The sequence below is a fragment of the Colletotrichum orchidophilum genome (genome assembly GCF_001831195.1).
Source record: "Colletotrichum orchidophilum strain IMI 309357 chromosome Unknown Scaffold_49.1, whole genome shotgun sequence".
Classification (NCBI taxonomy): Eukaryota; Fungi; Ascomycota; class Sordariomycetes; order Glomerellales; family Glomerellaceae; genus Colletotrichum; species Colletotrichum orchidophilum.
The window spans coordinates 120,364-142,430 of record NW_019173005.1 but is presented as its reverse complement, the minus strand read 5'-3'; the positions used below and the strand labels follow the sequence as shown (position 1 = coordinate 142,430).

The 22,067-nt window shown below is 53.0% G+C and overlaps 6 protein-coding genes across 6 annotated transcripts; 4 read left to right on the top strand and 2 right to left on the bottom strand.

The window, feature by feature from the left end:
• Nucleotides 1-1,027: 1,027 nt before the first annotated feature.
• On the top strand, nucleotides 1,028-3,049 carry CORC01_06535 (uncharacterized protein; the record flags this gene model as incomplete). The annotated part of the gene is made up of 1 exon (XM_022618176.1): nucleotides 1,028-3,049. One exon carries the CDS (start codon nucleotides 1,028-1,030, stop codon nucleotides 3,047-3,049), a length of 2,022 nt encoding a protein of 673 aa, XP_022475318.1.
• Nucleotides 3,050-6,313: 3,264 nt separating this feature from the next.
• On the top strand, nucleotides 6,314-7,765 carry CORC01_06534 (uncharacterized protein; the record flags this gene model as incomplete). The annotated part of the gene is made up of 1 exon (XM_022618175.1): nucleotides 6,314-7,765. The coding sequence occupies one exon, from the start codon at nucleotides 6,314-6,316 to the stop codon at nucleotides 7,763-7,765; it is 1,452 nt and encodes a 483-aa protein (XP_022475317.1).
• Nucleotides 7,766-8,979: 1,214 nt separating this feature from the next.
• On the top strand, nucleotides 8,980-10,035 carry CORC01_06533 (zinc-binding dehydrogenase; the record flags this gene model as incomplete). Its single annotated transcript, XM_022618174.1, has 1 exon — nucleotides 8,980-10,035. One exon carries the CDS (start codon nucleotides 8,980-8,982, stop codon nucleotides 10,033-10,035), a length of 1,056 nt encoding a protein of 351 aa, XP_022475316.1.
• A 1,004-nt stretch (nucleotides 10,036-11,039) lies between these two features.
• Nucleotides 11,040-12,203, bottom strand: CORC01_06532 (uncharacterized protein; the record flags this gene model as incomplete). Its single annotated transcript, XM_022618173.1, has 1 exon — nucleotides 11,040-12,203. One exon carries the CDS (start codon nucleotides 12,201-12,203, stop codon nucleotides 11,040-11,042), a length of 1,164 nt encoding a protein of 387 aa, XP_022475315.1.
• Nucleotides 12,204-14,496: 2,293 nt separating this feature from the next.
• Nucleotides 14,497-17,621, top strand: CORC01_06531 (rnapii degradation factor def1; the record flags this gene model as incomplete). The annotated part of the gene is made up of 3 exons (XM_022618172.1): nucleotides 14,497-14,803; nucleotides 14,956-16,278; nucleotides 16,345-17,621. 3 exons carry the CDS (start codon nucleotides 14,497-14,499, stop codon nucleotides 17,619-17,621), a joined length of 2,907 nt encoding a protein of 968 aa, XP_022475314.1.
• Nucleotides 17,622-19,499: 1,878 nt separating this feature from the next.
• Nucleotides 19,500-21,566, bottom strand: CORC01_06530 (high-affinity nicotinic acid transporter; the record flags this gene model as incomplete). The annotated part of the gene is made up of 11 exons (XM_022618171.1): nucleotides 19,500-19,718; nucleotides 19,778-19,804; nucleotides 19,863-19,921; nucleotides 19,992-20,053; nucleotides 20,108-20,259; nucleotides 20,318-20,577; nucleotides 20,659-20,725; nucleotides 20,786-20,838; nucleotides 20,894-20,945; nucleotides 21,005-21,157; nucleotides 21,225-21,566. The coding sequence occupies 11 exons, from the start codon at nucleotides 21,564-21,566 to the stop codon at nucleotides 19,500-19,502; spliced, it is 1,446 nt and encodes a 481-aa protein (XP_022475313.1).
• Nucleotides 21,567-22,067: the final 501 nt, after the last annotated feature.

Genomic DNA, 22,067 nt, shown 5'->3' with positions numbered 1-22,067 from the left:
CGAGATCTTCGATCCGAACCTACGGCTGATAGCGACGTCTACTATAAGCAATTATCAACGAGACGGCAAGATTCTTTGCTCGCTCCGCAAACATCGATAAATCCTAGACGTTGAGCTACTGAACTAGGCCGAATCCACGATTGGTTTTAGGACTCCGTCCGTCAAAGATACGCACGTATGGCATTGAAGCTCTGAGATATGTCGAACTCTGCTAAGAGCTCCATGTCTCGGTAAATCCCTTGTCGAAACTGATGACATGGTCGGCAAAAGTGTCTTACCCGCAAATCCACAATCACAATGGACAACCCAGTAAGTTCCTGCCGAGATCGCTGAAATGATCTTGGCAAATCGTTTTCGGCGGAAACAACTCCGCCTTATTTTGGGCTCTAGGAAGCGATTTTGATGATCGACATGGCTATTGACACAATCCCTTTAGCAGAATTATCAGTAAAGCCCTTTTCGCAGGCTTCCGAAAGCAGTTGTTCAGATTGAAGGCAAACATTCTTCGCCGTGATAGATTGTTGTTGTGTTTATTCGGTCTTAGCTGCCGAGGGCGGTTGATATTCTTTTTAGCAGCAAGACAAGTTGCTTTCTGCATGTGTTTTGCGGATGCGCCCGTTGCCGAAGCCAATCTCTAGCTTCAAGGGGTGTTTTCTCTTCATCGTTGTGTTCGAAGCGGGGTTTAGCTTGAATAATACCTCAGAGAGGACTCACTCCAGCGGCAGAGAATCACGTTTGCAGACAATAAGCAGGACCTGGTCGAGAGAATCGCTCATCATGACGTATACTTGGCTCGAGAGACTGAAGCTGGTCTCTTCGACTACTCCATAGCTGCGGTGGAAGGAAAATCTCGCTATGTGAACAGCTCACTTGTCTCAACATGTGCAGTCTCTCGAGTTGTGCCACTATTTTGATCTCATCCCATCAATTGTATAAGAAGGGGATCACGCAATCAACACTAACTTATTTACCTTCTCTTTAAACATCCACCAAGCCTCACTACCTTTGTCCTCAAGAATCAATCAAAATGGTCGCTTTACAAGCGGGCCTCATTTCTTCGCTCTTTGCTTTCCAGGTCGCAGCTGACCAGATACCACTTGGGTCGGCAGTCCGCAACAAATGGACTCTAGACGCAATCAAGCCTCTTACTGATCCCGAGTCTGGCCGGGTCAAGTGTTGCCCAGAAGGGACCTTGTTTGACGGCAACTCCTGCGTCCTCGGGGTCCCCGGATGCCCGGACGGAACAAAACTCAGAGGCAGCCAGTGCATCTCCATTACTGGCCCTATCTGCCGGGATGGCGAGACCTTCAACGGACTTGTCTGCATCACGACCACTCCACCATCGTGCCCTTCTCCGTCGATTCTCAAAGACAAGACGTGTGTTTTGGAAGTTCCTCCAAAATGCCCTTCTGGCACACAGCTGGTCGATAAAATCTGTATCTCGACCAAGACTCCCATCTGCGGTAACGGCGACCGCTTCAACGGCAAGGGCTGCGTGAGTTCCAGTCCACCGGCATGTCCTGAGGGTACAACCCTGTCCGATGGAGTGTGCGTCAATACTCAGCCACCCAGTTGTCCTTCGGGCAGCGAGTACGACGAAGTCAACAACGTTTGCAACCATCGTCAACCTCCTCAATGTCCGGCGGGTACCTTTTCCAAGGGAGGCGACTGCATCACAGATGGCGGCCCCGAGTGTCCACCTGGAACGAAGTTTAGCGTCAAGAGAAACACCTGCACCATGAAGACGGCGCCGTCCTGCCCCCCCGGTGATATCCTGGAAGATACTAAATGTGTGTCCCCGGATGAGCCCATCTGCCAACCCGGGACCGAAATGTCTGCCGACAAGGCTTCTGGCACTTCGCGATGCTGTCCTCTTCCTCTGAAGTGGGATGGAGAAGTGTGTTCGTACAAAGTACCCCCCGAAGGATGTCCAGAGGGAACGACAGAGGTCGGCGATCGCTGCAGGGCCATCACAGTCGTCCCCCCGGCATGTCCACCAGGGACCAAGCTGGACTGCGACCGATGCATTTCCATCACACCGCCAGGATGCCCTCCAGGCTCGGCTCGCGACGGAACCACTTGTGTGTCCGTAGAGCCGCCTATCTGCCCCGGCGGCACAACACTGACAAACGGAAACTGTGTCCACAAAGGCGAAGCCGTCTGCCCTACGGGCACTCATATCCAGGGTGACGAGTGTATCAGCATCGATCCCCCCTCGTGCCCCTCCGATACCAAGTTCAACGGAAGAGACTGTGTCATCAGCGGCCGACCGCAGTGCGAGGATGGCACCCACTTCGATGGCGAGGACTGCACTAGAGTGGGAGGCGACCCTCCAAGCTGTCCGGAGGACACCATCTATGACGGTTCACGCTGCGTATCGAGCACCCCGCCCTCATGTCCCAATGGATCGTCTCTCAGTGACGGAGCATGTGTCACCGGACAAACCCCAGTCTGCCCCGAGTATTCGACGCTCGTCGGCGGCGAGTGTATCAGGGGCCCGCCGACCTGTCCGAAGGGCTTGATTCTCAAGGGCAATACCTGCCTCAGTATCGATCCGCCAGACTGCCCTCCCGATCATCAGTGGCTCGGCGGCCGATGCCAGAACGTTGAGGACGCGGCCTGCCCTCCTGGTTACATCCTGCGCGGGGAGGAGTGCATCTCCGACGAGATTCCAGAGTGCGAGCAGGGCACTCACTTCAACGGAACCGTCTGCGTCGGTGACACCCCGGTCTGTGAGCCCGGTACCGAATTCGACGGAAATCAGTGCGCGTCCGTCGTGGAGCCCAGCTGCCCTCCGGGCACAACGTTCAACGGCAGGATCTGCGTGTCAGAGCTCGACCCAGTCTGTCCTTCCAACACCACTTGGGATGCGGCATCCAAGGAGTGTGTGGGCGAGACGCTGCCTCAATGTCCCGAAGGCCAGCGGTTCAACGGAGAACATTGCACTTTGTCGTCAGGGGACTGCATGGAGTTCGAGTACTGTCCTCCGGGAAACACTCGAGGTTATCTCACCCCGGATTGTGGCAGCTCCTATCCCAAATGCCAGTAGTTCGCAAAGATGCCTTGGCTTTGGGGGTGATGGATGGATAAAATTCATTTCACGCCGAGAGACTTTGCATAGTAGGCGTCTGAAGTGGGGGAGGACTAAGACTGTAGTGCACTCATTATCTGTTTTAGAGTAGGACTTTAGTATTAGGGAATACAATTCTAACCCCACCTCGTTTTCAATATCTTGCAACTGTTTCTACCTTGAAAAAGCTCGTGATTCCTGTGACTGCAGCTTGGCTTACCATGATGGTTTGTTTCTTCTTGAAGTTTGATAGCAAAGGCCTTGCCGGAGGTAAAATGCCATGGAGACCATGGAAACTCAAACCATTTTACATACCGTCAGCTCGCTTGAAGCCTCTAGCCAAAATACATTTTTTAGGCACGTTTCTGCGGCAGCCGGATATTTGGATGGCTTGGAAGATTAGTTTTACAAACTACCTTACAAGTACCTCCCTGTTGGGAAACGCACCAAAAAGAAAGACAGGATGACCTGTACAAACTAATGATGTAACAGAAGAATGCACTGCTGTCGAGTATATAAAGCCACGAGAGGGCATGAGACACCAAGAAATCAGATGAATAAACTCCAGCGATATCATTTCATGACTGAGTCTTCTCCGTACATGAAGCGACGAGATGAAGCTCTGTTTTTTAATTCCTAAGTACCTTACTGCTTGGGCTTCTATTTATCTTTTTTCTAGTCCTCTTCCTCTCGTTATTGATGTCGATACAATCGATTTCAATAACATTGTGAAATCAATAGATATATAACCCGGTGCCCACGCCTTCCGTCTCATCTTCGCCTCCTACTTTTTCCTCTCCTGACTACTTAGTAAGGTACTTACTCAGAAGACATGATCTCACCTCATCACCAACGAAAAAACTCATGCTGCGGCGTGCCGCAATGCCACCCGGATGCCTTCTTTTGAATCGTGCCTTCCTCCATAATCAAGCCTTTTCCTTCCTGGTATATGTATCTAGTCCTCCTCACGCCGAACCTCTGCCGTCGTTATCATGGAGAATGTTTGGGACAATCATCTGGCGATAGGTCGAAGGATCTCAAGCTGTTGAGTCCTACTTCAAATTTCTCATGATCGCCAAAGTCGACGTCGAGGCGATTTGTGAAAGAAACATGACACGGTTCACCACAGTTTCTGGAGACTACTTCTACCAGAGTCTCCGGTTATCTCGGAGAAAGATGGGCTTCTCAGGTACCCAGGGCTAAAAAAGGTCTTGTGAGGATCGCGAAGAGACCGACAGGCCCACTGGGTAGGATCACTCAAAGGCGCCTCCTCTTCCGCTTGTTTCAAGCTGACTTATACCGATGATCAGGCTCGTCATCGTGTTTATAGCCGTCACTATACCAGCAACAGCGACACTCTTCTTCGTCACCCGCTTCTCTCCAGCCTGCTGGGCATTCCCGATGCCTTCTCATCTTGATCAGCTATTTCTTAGTGCCCCGGGCCCGTCATTGAGTTTCCCCCCAAGACGTTGGCATCATGCTGATGAGGCGCCGAATCGTACTTCTCAGCTACGTCTTTCTTACAAAAGTCTTAACGTGGCGTCGACGTTCTCAAATTCGGTTCTTACAAAAATATCATCGTACAGAATCCGAACCGGTATATCTGAAGCCTCAGCAAGCGTGGCTTTGTGGCTTGCAACTTTGGCATCAGAATTATTTGACCATACGATATTAAAGAAAATAGCGCCTTAATTTATCTAGGACATTAATATTCGTAATGTTTGTTACAAGATGAATTTTTATCCGTAGCGCCTCTAATCCTGCGATGGCTTAACCCAACTGCTTCCTTCTTGCTGAAGGAATGATTCGAGCACTCAAGATCATTATTTTAGCAGACAAGTGGATGGAGGCTCTGGGATCCTGAGCGACTCGATGGCTTGATCAAATTTTATGACATGGGGGAGACGTACATGTTCAATGTGGCGTTCGGTGTGGCATCTTTCTCCATTGTTATGGAGCGGGAAGCCATACTATTCAAATCTAGTATTGAGTTCAAGACGGCCTTAGAAGAAAAGCTACCTCTTTTACCCATCTATAGACAACAAACCCCGAAAAAAAACTTCATCTTTCGGACGAAAGCATCATTTTAAGCCATCCTGCCCTTGGTCCTCGATTTCCACAACTTGTCACCCAATTATCAGGGTGACCCAATACGCACCCAGAATCAAAGCGCGCAGATTAAATTCAATGAGAGTACGGTCCTTTGGATCACCAGGGTGCCCTCTCTTCACTCAAAAGATGCTGCTAGAGGCCATCGCCAGATGTGCCTCTGCGGACAAAATATATACTACAGTAATCAATATTGCCGGCCTGCCTTGCTATTGTTTTCTGACACTGCATCTTTCTAATCACGGAACTTTGTGTTTGATCATTTCTATTCTTCTCTATCTCCAAAGAACGTTTGAAATCGTTTTACGTGTCTTGTGCTACCACCTCTCTGTATACTTCCAGACAAGCTGCAGAGCACAAGGGACCTGTGTTGTTGTTTGAAAGAATACATAATTCTACTCAGAGCTGTTCACAACACCGCACTTACACGCTGTCTATTTCAACTCTCATTCAAACTACCTTATTCTATATACTGGCCTTACTCATGCTTCCATTTACCGTAACTACACAATGAGATGAATGAAGATGAGTGCTGTGGTTGTGGTTCGAACAGTTGGGTACTCCAACTCAAAAGTTGTGCTGAATACACCTCTTAAATAAACTTTGGGAAACCCATGGGCTGTTATCACTCGTCAGTCATTATTCCATTTCATTCCTCCAAAGTACAACCAAGTGACCCAGGGGCCCCTGAAAGTCAGAATCAGATCGAAGACAATCACAAAGGTACCTTGAGAGCTTACTGATTGTGGAACAACTTTGGCATCCATTTCACTGAGAAAAGGTGAGTTGAGGGCGTCCTATCTCATAAATAGGAAATACCTGTCTCCGTTGGATCAAAGTTCACCCTCATACCAGGCGTACCACGAATCTGAACGTTCTCTTATTACTGATCCCATACCACTGAGCACCCAGAAGCTCCTTCTTCTTCTTCTATTTAGAAAGAACTATTACTCTCCACGGCTCATATCTTCACCCAACAACACATTCACTTGCGTGCAAGCCAACCTCGCACCTACCTAATCTTCTGAATAATTCGAGACTCGTCAAACCTCGATCCTTCTTATTCCTCTCTACCGTACTCACTCACGCTCATACTAAGCAACCCTTCCACATACACATCACTATACCTCCACCATGGGTGGCATCAGCGTCGTCCCCACCATTCATCTGGGCCCCCTGGACCAGATCGCTCCTCGAATCTACGTGCGATCCATCTTCATATTCAACCAGGACGAGGAATATAGCACTGCAGAGACATTGAAGCATCTCAAACTTCGGTTCCGAACCGCTCTTGCACGCTGGCCCTTCCTGGCAGGAGAGATCCGCCCCGCCACAAACAGCCGTCGACCCAATGAGTTGGAGCTTGCCTACGACCTGAACGACGCCCTAATCGACCCTGACCAGCGACAGGATATCGTCGCCTACAGCTCAGTGACGAACCTCGAAGGTCTCGACTACCAAGAACTCAAGAAGCGTGGCATGCCTCCTTCATTCATGGACAAGGATGTCCTGTCCCTCTCCCCTAACCACCCAAAGCCGGGTGAATCTTGCCCTCCTATGACAATGAAGATCACAGAAGTTTCTGGAGGAGGCCTTTTTGTCTGCTTCTCAACGCACCATGCCATCTTTGACGGCGGCTTCATCAAGGCGTTCCTCGAGTACTTTGGCCAGGGCGATGAAGAAGACCCCTTGAGCGTCTTTGTGGACGAGCACAATAAGCGTCCCAGCATGATCCCATACGTTACGACCGACATTGAGAATACTCTGTTCCCCGAGTACGACTTCACCACGAATGGCACAGTCGCTGGCACCAACACTCTGTCCGAGAAGCCCCCGAGACCTGTCTGCGTGCTCTTCAGCATCCCAAACGCAACCCTTTCCGACCTCCATGGACAAGCACTGACCCATGTCCGTGAAAAGCACGGCGACAAAGCCTTCGTCTCCAAGGCCGACACCCTCTCCGCCATGATCTGGGTCCACGTCACCAGGTGCCGCCTCATACACCTCTCCCAGCATGACCAAACCTCCTTCACTATCACCGCCGACGCCCGCCCACGTCTTTCTCCGGCCTTCCCTGCAGACGCATGGGGCAATGTATACACACAAACCAGCAGCGTTGCTAAGGTAGAGGACCTCATCCAGACCTCAGCCTCTGGCACCCTGCCCCCCAACGCCGTACCTGCCATCCTTGACGCCTCCTGGCGTGTCCGCCAGGCCATCAGCCAGGCGAGCACACCGGGCTATATTCCAGCCCGCATTGCGCTCGCCTCGTCCCTTCCTGACCCTACAATGGAAGGGCAGGCCTTCAAGAAGGCGCTGCGGCCCGACCACGCTGGTCTGGGCTGCAGCGTCTGGACGCACATGGGCGCCGATGTGGACTTTGGTATCCCGGGCACGAAGGGTAGGGCGGACTACGTGCGCAAGACGTGGTCTGCCAACGACGGCTCGATGAACATTATGCAGCGTCGTGGTATCACCAAGGGAGAGGCGCCCTGGGAGGTTCTCCTGGCTCTGAGAGAGGACGATATGGAGCGGATCTGTGACCCTAATGAGCTTGGTCGCTGGGCATCTACTTGGTGCGCCTGAGTCTACAAGAAATGGGAGGAATCGGTTTCTGGGGGGTGTTACAGGTTGGCTTCTGGTTTGGCGTTGTGGGATTGATTAAGGGTGGAAAGATACCCGTTACGTTGTGATACCAGGTTTTGAGAAGGAAGAAGGGAATAAAGTACCTTCCCATGCCTCTCTTGAGGAAGATTGGCCGTATGCCCCCAACGAGGCAAGAAGCCTCACGACGAATGATACACGATGTTGCTGACTAAACTGATTTGCTCCCTGCCGTGACATTAATGCAGTAAGGTAGACTTGAGCTTCACCCAACAGCTCAGGCAGTCATTTTGAACAAGGGATACATTGAAAGGGGGAAACCAGCAGTACTAAACGCCGTCACGACCAAACTCTGGAGCTCCTTAGGATCGAGGCCTCCTGTAAAGGAGAATCATGCGAATGACTCCAGAGTGCTATCCAGCAATACCACTCTGTTGAGAGTCTTGTCGTTATTTGTGAAGCAGTGGGTTTGCGCACGACAGTTACATACCCAATCAATGGATTGTTGTATGCTCGATGCTCTGATAGGCCGGAGGCGGGGATTGAGGTACCCGCATGCTCTCAGATGGAGGGGAGGGTTTTCCTGCACAAATACGGAGCATCGGGGCTTCAATTCCACGGGGTTGCTACAGCTGCCAAACCCACTTTCTTCTAGAAAAATTCGACTGCAGGAATTTTTTTCCCCCGTGTAACAATCGGCAACCGCCAACGACGGCTCCTCCTTGGGGTGGAGCATCCATGTTTATGCGGTTCGGAAGTTGGAACTTGACGTCGAATAGGGGCCTCCGGGTGAATGATCGGGGCGAGCAGGGCCGGATCGGGGCAACTCGAGTCGTGACGCCATTTGACCTATCAGTCGGGTGCGGTGTGCACGTCGTGCCTGAGCTCCATGATAACTGATGGCTAGAAGGGGAGGGAGCTCCCGCCTTCCCCGGTTGACTTTGGCCGGGATTCCGATTTCGTCAGTGGTGTCTTGTCACCCCCACCCTGGGCCGAGGAACTTTACACTAGGTACCTAGAGCACGACGGAACCTAAGGTAGCGTCCTGAGGGAAAGCTTGAGCTGCCTTATCTAGACATCAACTCTCACGCCCATACTTATACCACGCAACCAATCCTTCCGTCACTCTTCCATCCATCACAAGCATCAACAGAACCAACCTCAACCCCATACACCACAAAGATCTCACAAATACAATGGCCCAACAACCGCCCACCGAGATGCGCCGCTGGCAAATTCCCGCCCCAGGCTCCTTCATCAAGGACCTCACTCTCACAACCGTCCCGACCCCCTCCGCCACCACCCTCACGCCAACCCAGGTCCTCGTCCAAGTCGTCGCCGCGGGCATCAACCCAGCAGACTACAAGCTTCCGGACCTCGGCCTCGTCGCAAAAGCAATGGTCTCCTTCCCCCGCTGCCCCGGCATGGACTTCTCCGGCCGCGCCGTCGCCGTCGGCTCCGAAATCACAGACATTGCCCCCGGCGACCTCGTCGTCGGCCGCGTCAACCCCCTCGGCACCCATGGCTCGCTGAGTGAGTACCTCGTCGCCGACCGCGACGGCATCGCCGCCTTTCCCCACGACCCCGCGGCGGCGGCAGCAGCAGCAGAGAGCCTGGAACAGGCCGGCGCCGTGGGCACCGCTGCCCTGACGGCCTACCAGACCATTGCGCCCTACGTAAAGGCCGGCGATCACGTCTTTATCAACGGCGGCTCCGGCGGCACGGGCACCTTTGGCATCCAAATCGCCAAAGCCCTCGGCTGCGCCGTGACCGTCTCCTGCTCCACCGCCAAGGAAGCCCTCTGCAAATCCCTCGGCGCCGACGAAATCATTGACTACAAGACGTCCGACGTCGTCTCGGTGCTGCGCAGCAAGGGCAAAGTCTTTTCCGTGGTGGTGGACAATGTCGGAAACTCGCCCCCGAACCTGTACAAGGCCTCTGACGACTTTTTGCTCGCGGGTGGGCACTTCAAGTTTGTCGGCGGCGCCGTGTCGCTTGCGCAGGTGAGCAGCCTGGTCCCGAGCCTGTTCCTCCCGGGCTTCCTCGGCGGCGCGAAGCACAAGTTTGAGACGTTCATGACCAAGAACGTGCACGCGGATCTGGCGCAGATTGCGGCGTGGATGGCGGAGGGCAAGGTGCGGACTGTGGTTGATTCGACGTACGAGTTTGAGGATGCTGTCAAGGCGTATGAGAAGCTCAAGGAGGGGTCGGCGGCGGGCAAGATTGTGGTGAGGGTTGCGAAGAAGGCCTGAGGGGTTTTGGGATTGGGGGAGGATGAACGTCTCGGAAGCGACTGAGATTTGGATGGAGTACAAGGAGGAGAAGAAAGGGTAAGTTAAAAAGGGAGAATTGTACCAGCTTTTCCACCCGGTCGGTTAGGGGTGGAGAGAGGGTTGGTAGTTGGGCGGTTTGTTTCTCTTTCTGGCGTTCTCGTGGAGTTGTCCCAGTGCAGTCACGCAAAGTATGGTCTGGTCTCGAGATTGGAATTAATATTGTTCAATGAGAGAACCATCTCGTAGCAAACTACAATTGAGTTTCTCGGCTCGTAAGCACTAATGTAGGCACTGGGTCTTCCTGTATTCTCGACTTCTTGCACGGTGATTGGGGCATGAACCAGAAGCCCAGTCAAATCATCTCATCCCTCCTACTTGGCATCTGGGCGTGAGAAACACCAGGCCGTTCTGCGCCCGTACCGTAAATTTGCCTCATGCGTTGAAGACGCGGCATCTACTGTTGCCGCTGCTGCTGCTGCATAGAGACGAGTGTGGTACACGACATTGTCTTGTTCATCATCACTCAAGTTGCACTTGATTAGACATTTATGAGGTTGAAATGATTGTGCAATTTGCGGGTATCTCCTAAGCTATGTCCAAAAAAAAAAAAAAAAAAAGAATGAGGTCAGCGACAATAAGATTTCCAGCATCGAAGCGCAGATTGTTTGCGATAGCTTTCGATGAACATCGGTCCGCAGTCGTAGAAACTGGCATGGTTTCTTAATCGGAAGTGAATCAAGTCACTCTTGATACAAGGTAGACGCAGTCGCGTCTTTTCTTCAAGAACTGATGACGACCGGCCGCTAAATTTTGCCGTGGGCGGACCAGCGTTAGAGAGAGCCTTCCTTCAGAATAATAACTGGCAGGCAGGCTGTGACAACGCGAGAGCGCATGGCATGGTCCGTTCTCCAACAACAACGGCGACGATACTGATCCGAAGCGTACGTAGAAATTGTAGTTGTGCGACCTTCATGAAAAGCCTTTCACATACTCATCAAGCCCCTTGACCGATGCTTCTGCCATAAATCCTTCGAGATTTTTGATTGCAACAGGCGCAGGATTCCATTGGCCTCCTCAGTCCGGCCGAGCATGGTGAGGTGGCTGACGGCATCCATTCCCATTAACATAAGTCTCCTAGCCAGACCGCTGTCGCCCTCCAGGCTGTCTCGGCCAGTATTGAGGTACACCAAAGCCTTTTCGTGGCTGGGGTTAGTGGGATGATGAAGGTCCAAATGTGCGAGGTGAAGTCGTGGGTGCAAAATGTAGTTGGCAGTCCCAACGAAGGAGTCAAAGAGCGGCGTGGATGGCTGTGGCCGCTTCCATGCCTCGACTGTCGACTGCCAGGAGAGAACGAGGAAGGGAGACAGGAGAATCCGGGGTAATTGTGATTCCGCCTTCCAAGTGGACTCTGCTCTTAGTATCGCTGAAAATGCCGTATCTAGATTGCGGTCTTCCACGTTTGCCTTGGCAGCCACCAAGTGGGCGACCAAGGCTCCTACAACCTTGCCCCTCTCGTCTGCGGGCCCTTCACCGCGGATTGTCCGGTCCGCCCACGACCACGCAACCTCTTCCAGTCCCTCGGCAACCATGAACGGTATGAGCTCACGAGTAAGGTTCTGGTCTCCGAGGAAATCCAGCGTCCGTTCCTGGCCGGATGATCTCAACCACTGAACCACCCGCAGACCAGCTGTAGATGCCATCATAGAGTCTTGAACTGAGAGAGCGCTCGACTGGAGAATCTGCATTCGTTTCGTCTTGAGGCAGCCTGTTGCAGCTTTCCTTGTCATCATGCCTCGCGACACCGCGTCATCGAAAACATCCATAGGGTCTCTAGGAGTTGCAGAGGGAACGCTGCTGAGCTGAGCGCCGCTCTTGAATAGTGGGTTGGAGAGAATGGAACGAAGATGTTGGTCGGTTGGGCGACGGTGAGTATCGCGCGAGGAGGAAGAGTGTGTTGAGGAGGTGGCCTTGGCCGCGGACAAGTCGCCAATCTCGGGAGCGTAGCCATGCTCTTTGTCAAGGTTCTTGCGGAACGAAGCCTTCAGGACGTTGAGTAGCTTCTGGGACTCCCTCGATGAGAGGGGTAGCGGTTGGTGGATCGAGGGAATGGCATTTTTGATAGAGCTCAGAGGCTTCGTGGCGAACATTGTGAAAGTCGGTAGGATTCGAGGTATCGGGATATGAGTCGTGACGGCGCTGACGGCGTTTCGTGACAATGTTGCAGGAGTGAGCACTCTTCGGTTGCGCTCGCCGGAAGTGCGGGAGGATGAGGTGGATGTTTCCCCGCGCAGAGTCGTGGTACCAGTGAAAGGGTGATGTGATGGGGTGCTTGGAGTGCCGGGTGAAAGTACTGATAGGTACGGATAGGTCAGGTACGCATCATCGTGGTGCCATGGAGTCAGGTTGCCCGCCGAGCCGGGACTCTGTCATGCCACTGACGGGTCATGTGACATGGAAAATATGGAGCCAGCCCCTCTGACACCTGAGGCAGAAGAATGAGGGACCTCGACCTCAGGGCAAAGATCCGGTACGTACTCAAATTCTGGGGCCCTCGGCTGTCTTGTGGCCAGGAGACCAGATGGAGAGGCTGTTTCCTCGCTGGCGAGGGCAAGTCTTGTGTACACGCGAGACGGCCCAGATTTTATGATTCAGGCAGCAAAGGCTTTGCTTGGTCGCCCACCTTCGGCCACTGTAACTTGCGATCTCGCTTGTAGCGGCTACTTGACTGGTCATCTATTTCTCCAAAGTCGCACCAATCGCCGTCCATTCAGCTTGCCATATAATTAGCAGGGGTAGATTTGAGTAACGATGACAGCCTCGTGACCAAGACCAAGAGCATATGACCCAGGTCGACCAGGGTGAGCTTCTCGAGCGAGATACCTGCTGGCGGAGGCTTGGAGGGAGCGACGCGGGAGGCCGCACCAATATCGCGACAAGGTAGCTACCACGACACGACACGAAGCCGGACGACACTTCTATACAGTCCGAGGATGACGCTGACGCACAGGGCGTCTCGGCCGCCGCAGCTGGGCAATGTAAACAGTTGGAAATGATGATATTTCAAGCGGTGAATTGAGTTGAACCGAAATGACGATGCTTTTTCTAGAAACAGCTACTTGGAGCTTCATGACCTGCAACATTCCTGACCTCGGCTGTGGCACTGCCTGGTTGTCACTGGACAGCAAAGTATTTGATTTAACGCCACTATTGATGGATCGGTTTCGTTGTTTACAAACTGATGATTTTGTCCGATAGTAATCGCAATTGTCATGGTTATGGACGAATAGCTTTTAGAACCTCGAGGTCAGTTGAGCTGAGCTGCAGCGAGCTAGGCCTCCTCCCTTCAATCCGAGGTCCAAAAGTCGACGTGACTGCTTTGCTTTCTTACCTCATCGCCCTCCTCAGCTGGTTAGAGGCACATGAGTACATGAGCAGGTAAGGCTAAGTAAGGCAAAATTGCCAAGGGGAAGGTCCCCAAGTCAGGTACCAGCAAGAGCACAAAGGTACTTGCCGCCAGGAGACGGCGAAGCTGGTGGGGGCCTGCATGTCCAGATACTTTAAGATCCTCGTTTTTTGACCGCTCTTAGAGGTACTGGTACGCCTATCGGCCTGACCATTGAGGCAGTAGATCTCCAAAGCCCCGCTAAAAGCAGGCCGCGCTAGCCCGTTGCGGTTCCAGGGGAGCGTCATTCGCTGCAGGCGGTCGCCCAGTCCAAAAACCTTAGCTGAAGCCTGACTGGACCAGAAATGGGGGCAGCGCAGTACAGCAGCAAGAAGGAAGCAGAGCAAGGGAAAAGGGAAAAAAAAAAAGAAGCACCAAAATTCGTAGAGGTTTCTAACGGTACGTACTGCCAGATCTCACCTGCCTCCCACGCCCCAACTCCCCCAACTCCCCTGGCCTACCTTACCTTAGCCCAGCTTGAAAGTTGACGGGGAACCTTGGTACGGCGGCCGTGCCCCAACTGGGCCCTGCTGCTGCCACTCAACCGCTGCCACAGTCAACCACAAGTCCACAACCTGACGGGACCCAGCTGCCCTGCCAGACACTCGCTACCTGAGGTCGGCTGCTCTTGCGCTTGTGCTGGCCGCCTGGGCAAAAAACCTCCCTTTGAACTTTTCCCCAGTGCATTTGCGTCTGCCTCTGCACAAACATTCCACATCCATCCACCATCCACACCTCGCCTTTCTCCCACCAACATCCACCACCAAACCTCACTTGTCTCGTCTCGTCAGCCACGACCACGACGACGTCGCCTCTCCCACTTTGCGGCACCCTTTTCTTTTCCTACCTTTTTTTCCCTTCCCGCTCTTCATCGGCTTGTGTTCCGCAACTGAAGCCCCCCACCAAAGCTGTCGTGTCGATACGGGACAGTGAATAATTGATTCCCTCCAATTTTCCCAGCGTGGAAAACCCCTCCCCTCATACAAAGAAACCCAGCAATGTCTGAGGTACAGATTCGGCCTGCCGCCTCGCGCGGCAGAGGTTCTGCACGCGGTGGAAGAGGTGGCTTTGCCAGTCGGGGTGGTCGCACCTCGGGAAGAACCAATGGCGACAAGTTCGACTCCAAGAATGATGCCGACGATGCGTTTGAGGACCAAGGCGAGCTCGGCGAGCTCAAGAAGCAATACGGAAGCAAGGCGCCCCTCATCAAGGAGCTCTTCCCCGATTGGTCTGAGCAGGATATTCTCTACGCTCTTCAAGAGACGGATGGTGACGAGAACCTCACCGTCACCCGCATTGCTGAAGGTATGTCGGCGCACGCCTCTTGCCTCGTCAGGCTGTCAACCGACCATTTTCCGCGCCACGCTTCGACAATTTACCTACTTTCCCTTCTCCTCGACGACCGTTCACCTTCTTTTCTTTTGTGCTCTCTGCTAATCATTTCGCTTTGGTTCTAGGCACCATCTCCCAATGGGGCGAGGTCACGAAGAAGGCCCCCCGCTCTAAGGCCAAGGATTCCACGACCGCAGCCTCGAACATCGACTCATCCAACGCCAGACCCACTCGTGGCGGACGCAACGTCTCGGAGGCTGGTCGCGGTCGCGGAAGAACTGCTGAGAGAGGAGGTCGCGGTGGTCGGGGCAGGGCCTCAAACACAGTAGCTACTAATGGCTCTCGCCATAACAAGGAGAACGCCCAGCCGCTCTCCGTTCCTACCGAGGAGTCAAACGCGTGGGATACCCCCAAGTTGGACGTTAAGGACGCACCCGCCGAGGATCCCTGGGCTCCCAAGGAGATTACCGAGAAGCCTGCGGCTCCCGCTCCCGCTGCCGCTGCCGCTGCCACCGACGCGCCCAAGCCTGCCGCAGCTGCTCCCAAGACGTGGGCTAGCATGCTCCGTCAATCGACCGTGCCCAAGGCTGCCCCGAAGCCGCCCAAGGAGGAGCCCGTGCCCAAACCCGCCGAACCCATCGAACCTCTCCCTCCTGCCGTCCCTGCTGCCGAACCTACACCCGAACCTGAGCCCGAACCCGAGGCGCAGCCTGAGCCTGTTGCTCCAGTCGAACTCCCCGTGGAACCCGCCCATGAAGAACCAGCTCCTGCAGAAGTACCAACCGTCATCGAACCTGAAGTGGTTTTGCCGCCTTCCAAGGACCAACTTACTGAGACGAATCTTGAACAGGTAGTCGACGAATCGCATCCTCCCGCGACTGCTACCGTTGCAAGCACCGCTGCCGATTCCTGGGATCCCCGCCTCAACGCAGCCAGCGCTACTGCGACACCTCTGTCTGCCTCGCAGCAGCAGCACCAGCCAATTCGCCCTGCGGTTCCTACTACGAACAGCGGCTTTGCCGCTTCCGCGATCAAGGCTACCACCGAGCGAGGATCCCGTACGCCGAGCTACCAGCGTCGCGTTCTTGACCAGGAGGAAGCCGTGCGCATGCCTGGCAACCGTGAGGTCGACCGCGCTGCCGTCCAGTTCGGTGCTTTCAGCCTGAACGAGGATGAGGACATTGACGGTGATCGCGAAGAGCCCGAGACCCGGACCCAGCCCCCTGCTGATTCTCCCGTCGCTCACCCCCGAACCTCTCTTCCTCCTGCTCCTCAGCAGGCTCCCGTTCCCGAAGCTATTGGTACCCAGAAGCCTGCTCCTGGCCTGCCTCTTCCTGCCGCTGCCACCCCTACCGGTACACTTGCTTCAGCTAGCAATGTCACCGACTTTGCTAATGCACCCTTCCCAGGATCCGCAGGCGCTGCTCCTCAGGCTCCCGCCGCTCAGGGTATGTATTTGCCTACCTCAAAGACACGTTATCTCACCCGTTCACACAAACTGACAAAACCTCTAGTCCCTCAACCTGCCGCTACTGCTTCGCAGCCCTACTCCCGGTTCGGTCAGGCCGGCCCTCAAGAGCCCTCATCCTTCCCCCAAAAGTCTATCGACCCCTTCACCCAGACGAACAACCCCACTGCCTCGCAGAACCAGTTTGACAGCTTCCCGAACCAGCCGTCGCAACAGAGCCAGCAAGCCGGTGGAGCCTTCAGCTCTGCTCCCACCGATTACTCCTCCTACTACACCGCCGACCAACAGAACCGCCCTCCCTACAACTACTACAATCAGCCCTACGGCCAGCAGGGAGCCCAGGGTCACCAGGACAACCTTTCTTCTCAGCAGAGATCTTTCGGCGGCTACAATGCTTCGCAGGCTGATAACCTCAGCCAGTACCCTCAGAGCGGCGGTCTTCAAAACCAGTCCCGCTACGGAGGCGTCACTAACGACGCCCAGAACAGCGGACACAGCACCCCGAACCCCACGGCTCAGAGCCAGCAGGCGGCCAGCCAGACCTCGCAGCCTCAGTCTCACGGCCAACAGAGCTACCCCTACAACAACCACCCCTACTACAACAATGCTTACTACTCGAACTATATGGGCTACAGCGGCCACTACGGCCAGGGAGGATACGGCGGTGGTCCGTACGGCGGCAAGGGAGGCGTCTACGGCCACCCCTACGGCATGTCGCCCCAGGGCCCCTACGACCACGCCTCGTCCCCCGCTGCTGGTTTCGGTCAGTCGTCCCTGCACCGCGCTGACAGCGGTCTGAGCTCAGGACTCGGAGGCGACTTTGGCCGTGCTGGTTCTGCCCAATCTGGCAACCAGCCCGGTTTGGCCGGCAGTGGCTTTAGCGGTGCTCAAGATTCCTTCGGCCGTGGCTCCTCTTCGTTCCAGAGCCCTGCTGGACAAGGATTTAACAGCACTGCCCAGTCGAATGCTGCTTCTGCCAACGACGATCTGAAGCCTTTCGGCGAAAGCAAGCCCGGTGCCGGTCCCTCGCCTTCGCTGGGCGGCGCTCGCCCCGGCTCGGCCACGAACACCCCCTCGGGCCAGACTGGTCTCCCCCCGCCCCAGTCCGCTTCTCAGATGAGCGGCTACGGCGGCTACCCGAGCCATCTTCAGGGCCACAACGTTCACGGAAGCAGTGGCTATGGCATGGGAGGCGCTACTGGCGGTCAGCACGGCAGCGCTCCGTTCGGATCCTACGGCCAACAGGGTGCCTACGGCAGTGGATACTATGGCAGCGGCGGCCAGCAACAGCAGCGCGGCGGATGGGGCGGAAACTACCACTAGGAAGGTAGTGGTCGTCGGCCACCTCACCAACGTCATTACGGCATGAGAGGTGGCTAAGGCCGCGTTGCCCCCGAACACGTCGTTAGCTGTTTACAAGACTCTCTTTGGGCCTGCAGATGGTTAAAGCTGCAGGTGGCAAGGATAATTCATGCGGTCTCTTTCTACGGGGGAACTTTCTTCTCTCTACTCATTACCCAAGTGTATGGTCTTCGAGCGTGTACGATCTATCAACAAAAAAAGAATCAAGGAGGGGAAACACTTTCGGATGGTCACCGGCCGCAACGGAACTGTGTTTTTTGTTTTCTTTTTCGCGATGGGAAGGTCTCATCAGGCTTTCCTCAAAATGATAGCCGGCGGCGTGCTGGTATGCGGCCTTGAAAATTCGATTGAAATGGCAGATGGAACGGATCCGGTGGCAGGGTTGGTCGTTGGTCGTTGCCCGATGGAGGGCCAAATACTGAGATTGAACTCCTTGGAAAGGGAGCACGATAGCCAATGAAGACACATGGCACATGACACTTTTGTCTTGCAACACACTTTTAGCTGATTGTGAAGTTTTAACCGATTTCCCAACCATATTCGCCTAACGCGTTAAACCCAACTTCGATGAGACGTACTCTGCGCCTCGTCAGATGCTTCGAATTTGAACTTGCGATATCTTCCCTAGGCCTTGGCTATGTTGGAATCGCCAGTCTGCCTCGAAGTGAGTACAATATCTTCCGGGCCCTGCCAAAGGTACATGTACTGAATAAGGGAGCCGGAACCCTAAATTTGGAACCACTCAGTACTCATCCATTCAATACTACAAATGCAGTGGGAGACTTGGAGCGTCACCTTTGTTGAGTTGACAAATTGAGTTCGCCTTGTACATGCTATCCTGGTCAGATGTAAAAGACAAAGAAATGGCGGCTGTATCGTAATATTGGTCTCGAGATTGGAAAACACTGCGGTACCTATATGTATGGTCATCTATGGAGAAACAATGGTACTAGCTGAGAGACAATTCGGGTGTATTCGAATCTAGACTTTTCCCCCCCGAGTACTTTTCAAGTCTGGGGTGGATTAGTACATCGGAGGGAGGAACACCACCTTAAACAGTGCAAAGCTTCTCTGCCTCCTCAGGAGTCCTGGGCCCATGATCTTGTGGGCAGCGTGTTATTGAGCACTTATACTATCTGAGGGGTGAGTTTTTCGCATTGGATATTTCAATGTCGAGATTCCTGTTATACTTCGCTCCTTCTCGTCCTGTGTTATCTTCAGTGGGTTTAAAACAGTAAAGATATACAGCACGCATCTGCAACACTACGATATCAAAAGGCATATTTTCCATTTAGTATGTACATAGATGTGGCTGCTGACAAGCCTTCAGTCTCAAAAGCACCCAGCCAGGTGAGCTCGCAGTCCGAGATAGCTAGGCTTGCGGAGCGGAAAGAGCGAAAATTCGTGCACGACAAGCGCCATAAGCTACTTTACACCAAGACCAACCATGCCATGTGAAACCAATTTCTTAACCAGCCGTCCACTGCAATTGGGCTCTTCTTTGCCTTAGGTTGGTAGGAAGATGAACTCTAGGTCTGGTTTCTCCTCGTTACTAGAAGAGGTGGGACGGATTACTAGGTTGTCGATGAAGCGGGTTTCCCTTACTTTTCGCTGCGTTTTAAACTAGCCTGTAGCTCTGCTTAGGTACTCATTCAAGATGCTAAGTACTTATTCCTCCTAAAAAAATAGTCTTTTCGTATTCCTTCATTGGGCCAGATTATGGGTCCACCGAGTCGTGAAGGAAGAGGACTGTCAAGGTCTAGGTACCATCCAGGATGAAGCTATGCAGGGGCAGCATCTTATTTCAATGGCGTACCATGCAGACCTTAGTATCCTCAATCAAGACTTTCTTTCGGCCATGGCTGCTCCTGTATGACTACCAGTCTCTGAATCCAATTCTGCTCCGATATTTCCTTGGTTTGTCTCATTCCAGTCTTTCCTCACCACAAAGAACCACGCAGCTGAAACCGCCAGAAGTGTTCCGCATAGCAGGCCAATGGAGCAGGCGTAGCTCACCCGGTAGGTAGGGCCGAATCTTGACTGGTATATCTGGGGACCCTGTTCAATCTGTTAGAAACGTAGCCATTGCGCGAGGCATCACAGCATGGTACACATACAACAATGCCCATAAGCTGACAAGACGCCTGTAAAACGCTGATTAGCTTTACTCCAAGTCTGAAAAGATTTTTTTGGCTTTCTTACATTGGTCACACCAATAGCAAGGCCCGCACTTGTCGTTCCCTTTGCGGCTCGGATGCGCTCTGCATGGTCAATTTATTAGCGTATGAACCGCCGATGATCTTTGATCCCACGTGAGAGTGTGATGCGTACCTGGCCATATTATGGCGAAGAAGCTCTGAGATGCCGCGGTTGCGATCATGACAAAGATGTACCTGGCTCAAAGGTCAGCCTCAAAGACATTTATTAGTGCATTCGGAAGCCATTACTTGGCAATGGGCTGTTTGACTGTGATGAGGAGTACGTAACAGACGATTTGGGCGGCTTCTAGTCCCAGGCCAGCGACCCATGGACTGAGTCGCTTTGTATGAACGAAAAAGGCCAGCGTCAAGAGTATGACGAAGACTAGCGTAAAAGGTGGCTAAACACGAATCAGTATCCGTATTACCCAAATATGGCAGGGAAGATGTTGAATTTACCATGGTCATCACCTGAGAAATTGCAGTGTTTGATATACCGAGCTCGTAAATGACAGTCGGCAAGACGAAGGAGATGCCCCATCCGCCAATGCCGTGCGTAATCCAGATCATCAAAAACGGAATGAAAGTCGGGTCACTGAAAAGATCCTTGACTTGTTGGAAGTTGATTGTCTTTGAAATCATGGTAGGCGCTTGCTCCGGGAGGTCAGAGAGGATAGCCTCTCTTTCAGAATCTGCGAGGAATGAGACAGTCTCGGGGTCTTGGGTCGGTCTAATGTTAGCATGCCAATTACCCAAGAGAGCAGATCTTGATAGAAAATGGAATCAATAATTTGACTCACAGTTGGGCAGATAGAAAAATGTGTAGACGCCACAAAAGATGGCAGGAATCCCTTCGAGAATAAAAAGCTTCACCGAAAGTTAGCCGGCAGTCTCAGTAGATATCGAAATGGTTGCAGCTCGACCTACCCATCTCCAACCGGCAAGGCCACCAATTTCATTCATGAAGGATATCGCATAAGCTAGCAATCGATCTTAATAATGGTATAGTCATATATGGACTTCCCCGACACTTACCCAGGAGACCGCTGATTGTTCCGGAAAACATGCCGCAGGCGTAGAAGAAGCCCTGTGGTAGCATAAGTAAGAAACCTCATTCTTCTGGCTCAATCGGGGTTCTCAGCTTACAATTCTGAGCGGAAGTCGGTGTGTCGGGTACCAAAAGCTCAGATGGTACAAAACACCGGGATAGAACCCCGCTTCAGCCAGTCCCAAGAAGAACCGACAGGCTAGAATGCCGCCATAACTCTGAGTTGCGCCTTGACACATCGAGATAACTCCCTTTAGTCAAGAGTTAGATGGGGGGAAGAAAATAAAGCGCAAAGTCAAGTGGGATGTCGAAACTTACCCAAGTAATCATGATCCGACTCATCCAGACGGAAGGCGAGAACCTCTTCAACGCGAGCGTGGCAAGAGGCTCAAAGAACATGTACGGGTAGTAGAAGATGCTCAACGTCCACGCCCATTCTGAACTGGAGAGGTTTCCGAGCTGCTTCTTGATGCCGGTCCCTTGTTCAAGGTTGATGATGGCGGCGTTGCTGATATTGCTGACGTGAATGCGCATGATGAGGTAGACGAAGGAGTACCACAGCAGAAGTCTCTTATCGACTTTACGATGAGCTATCTTGAGAGAAGACTTTTCATCTTGGGGGGAGAGTGTTTTGCTCTCTGGGCTCGGTTGGACGCCCATGATTGCGTTGAGATTTACTAAGGAGTGTCGCGGCAACAATTTGACAAGAAACAATTGGGTTTATGGCTTTTGAAGAAGTACTCGGGTTGCCACATACCAGAGAAAATATTGACCGTGATTTAATCAAAGTCTATGAAATTCAGCCTCTCTCACTTTTCATAACAGTTTCTACAGCTTGCTGCCGATTACCGGCAGATACAAAGCCAAGACTTGTCTGCACGAAGCACGCCTTACTGCGGGGCCATGTGCACAGTAACATTATCCATGTAACATCTTGCTGTTCGCTACTGAGGGTATTCCCATTGGTCGATGTCTTGCTCTGAGTGAATCCCTCAGCAGTGACTCCCGATAAGTTGTCTGTATTCTGAATGCCATGTTTTACCTCGAACTTGTGGTAACGAGGGCATGGACTGTCTTCGTAATAGACTTGGATGGAGGCAAAGACAAAAGTTAGACAACGAAGTCATTGCGTGCATTCGCCAGTCGTTACAATAGGCGGGG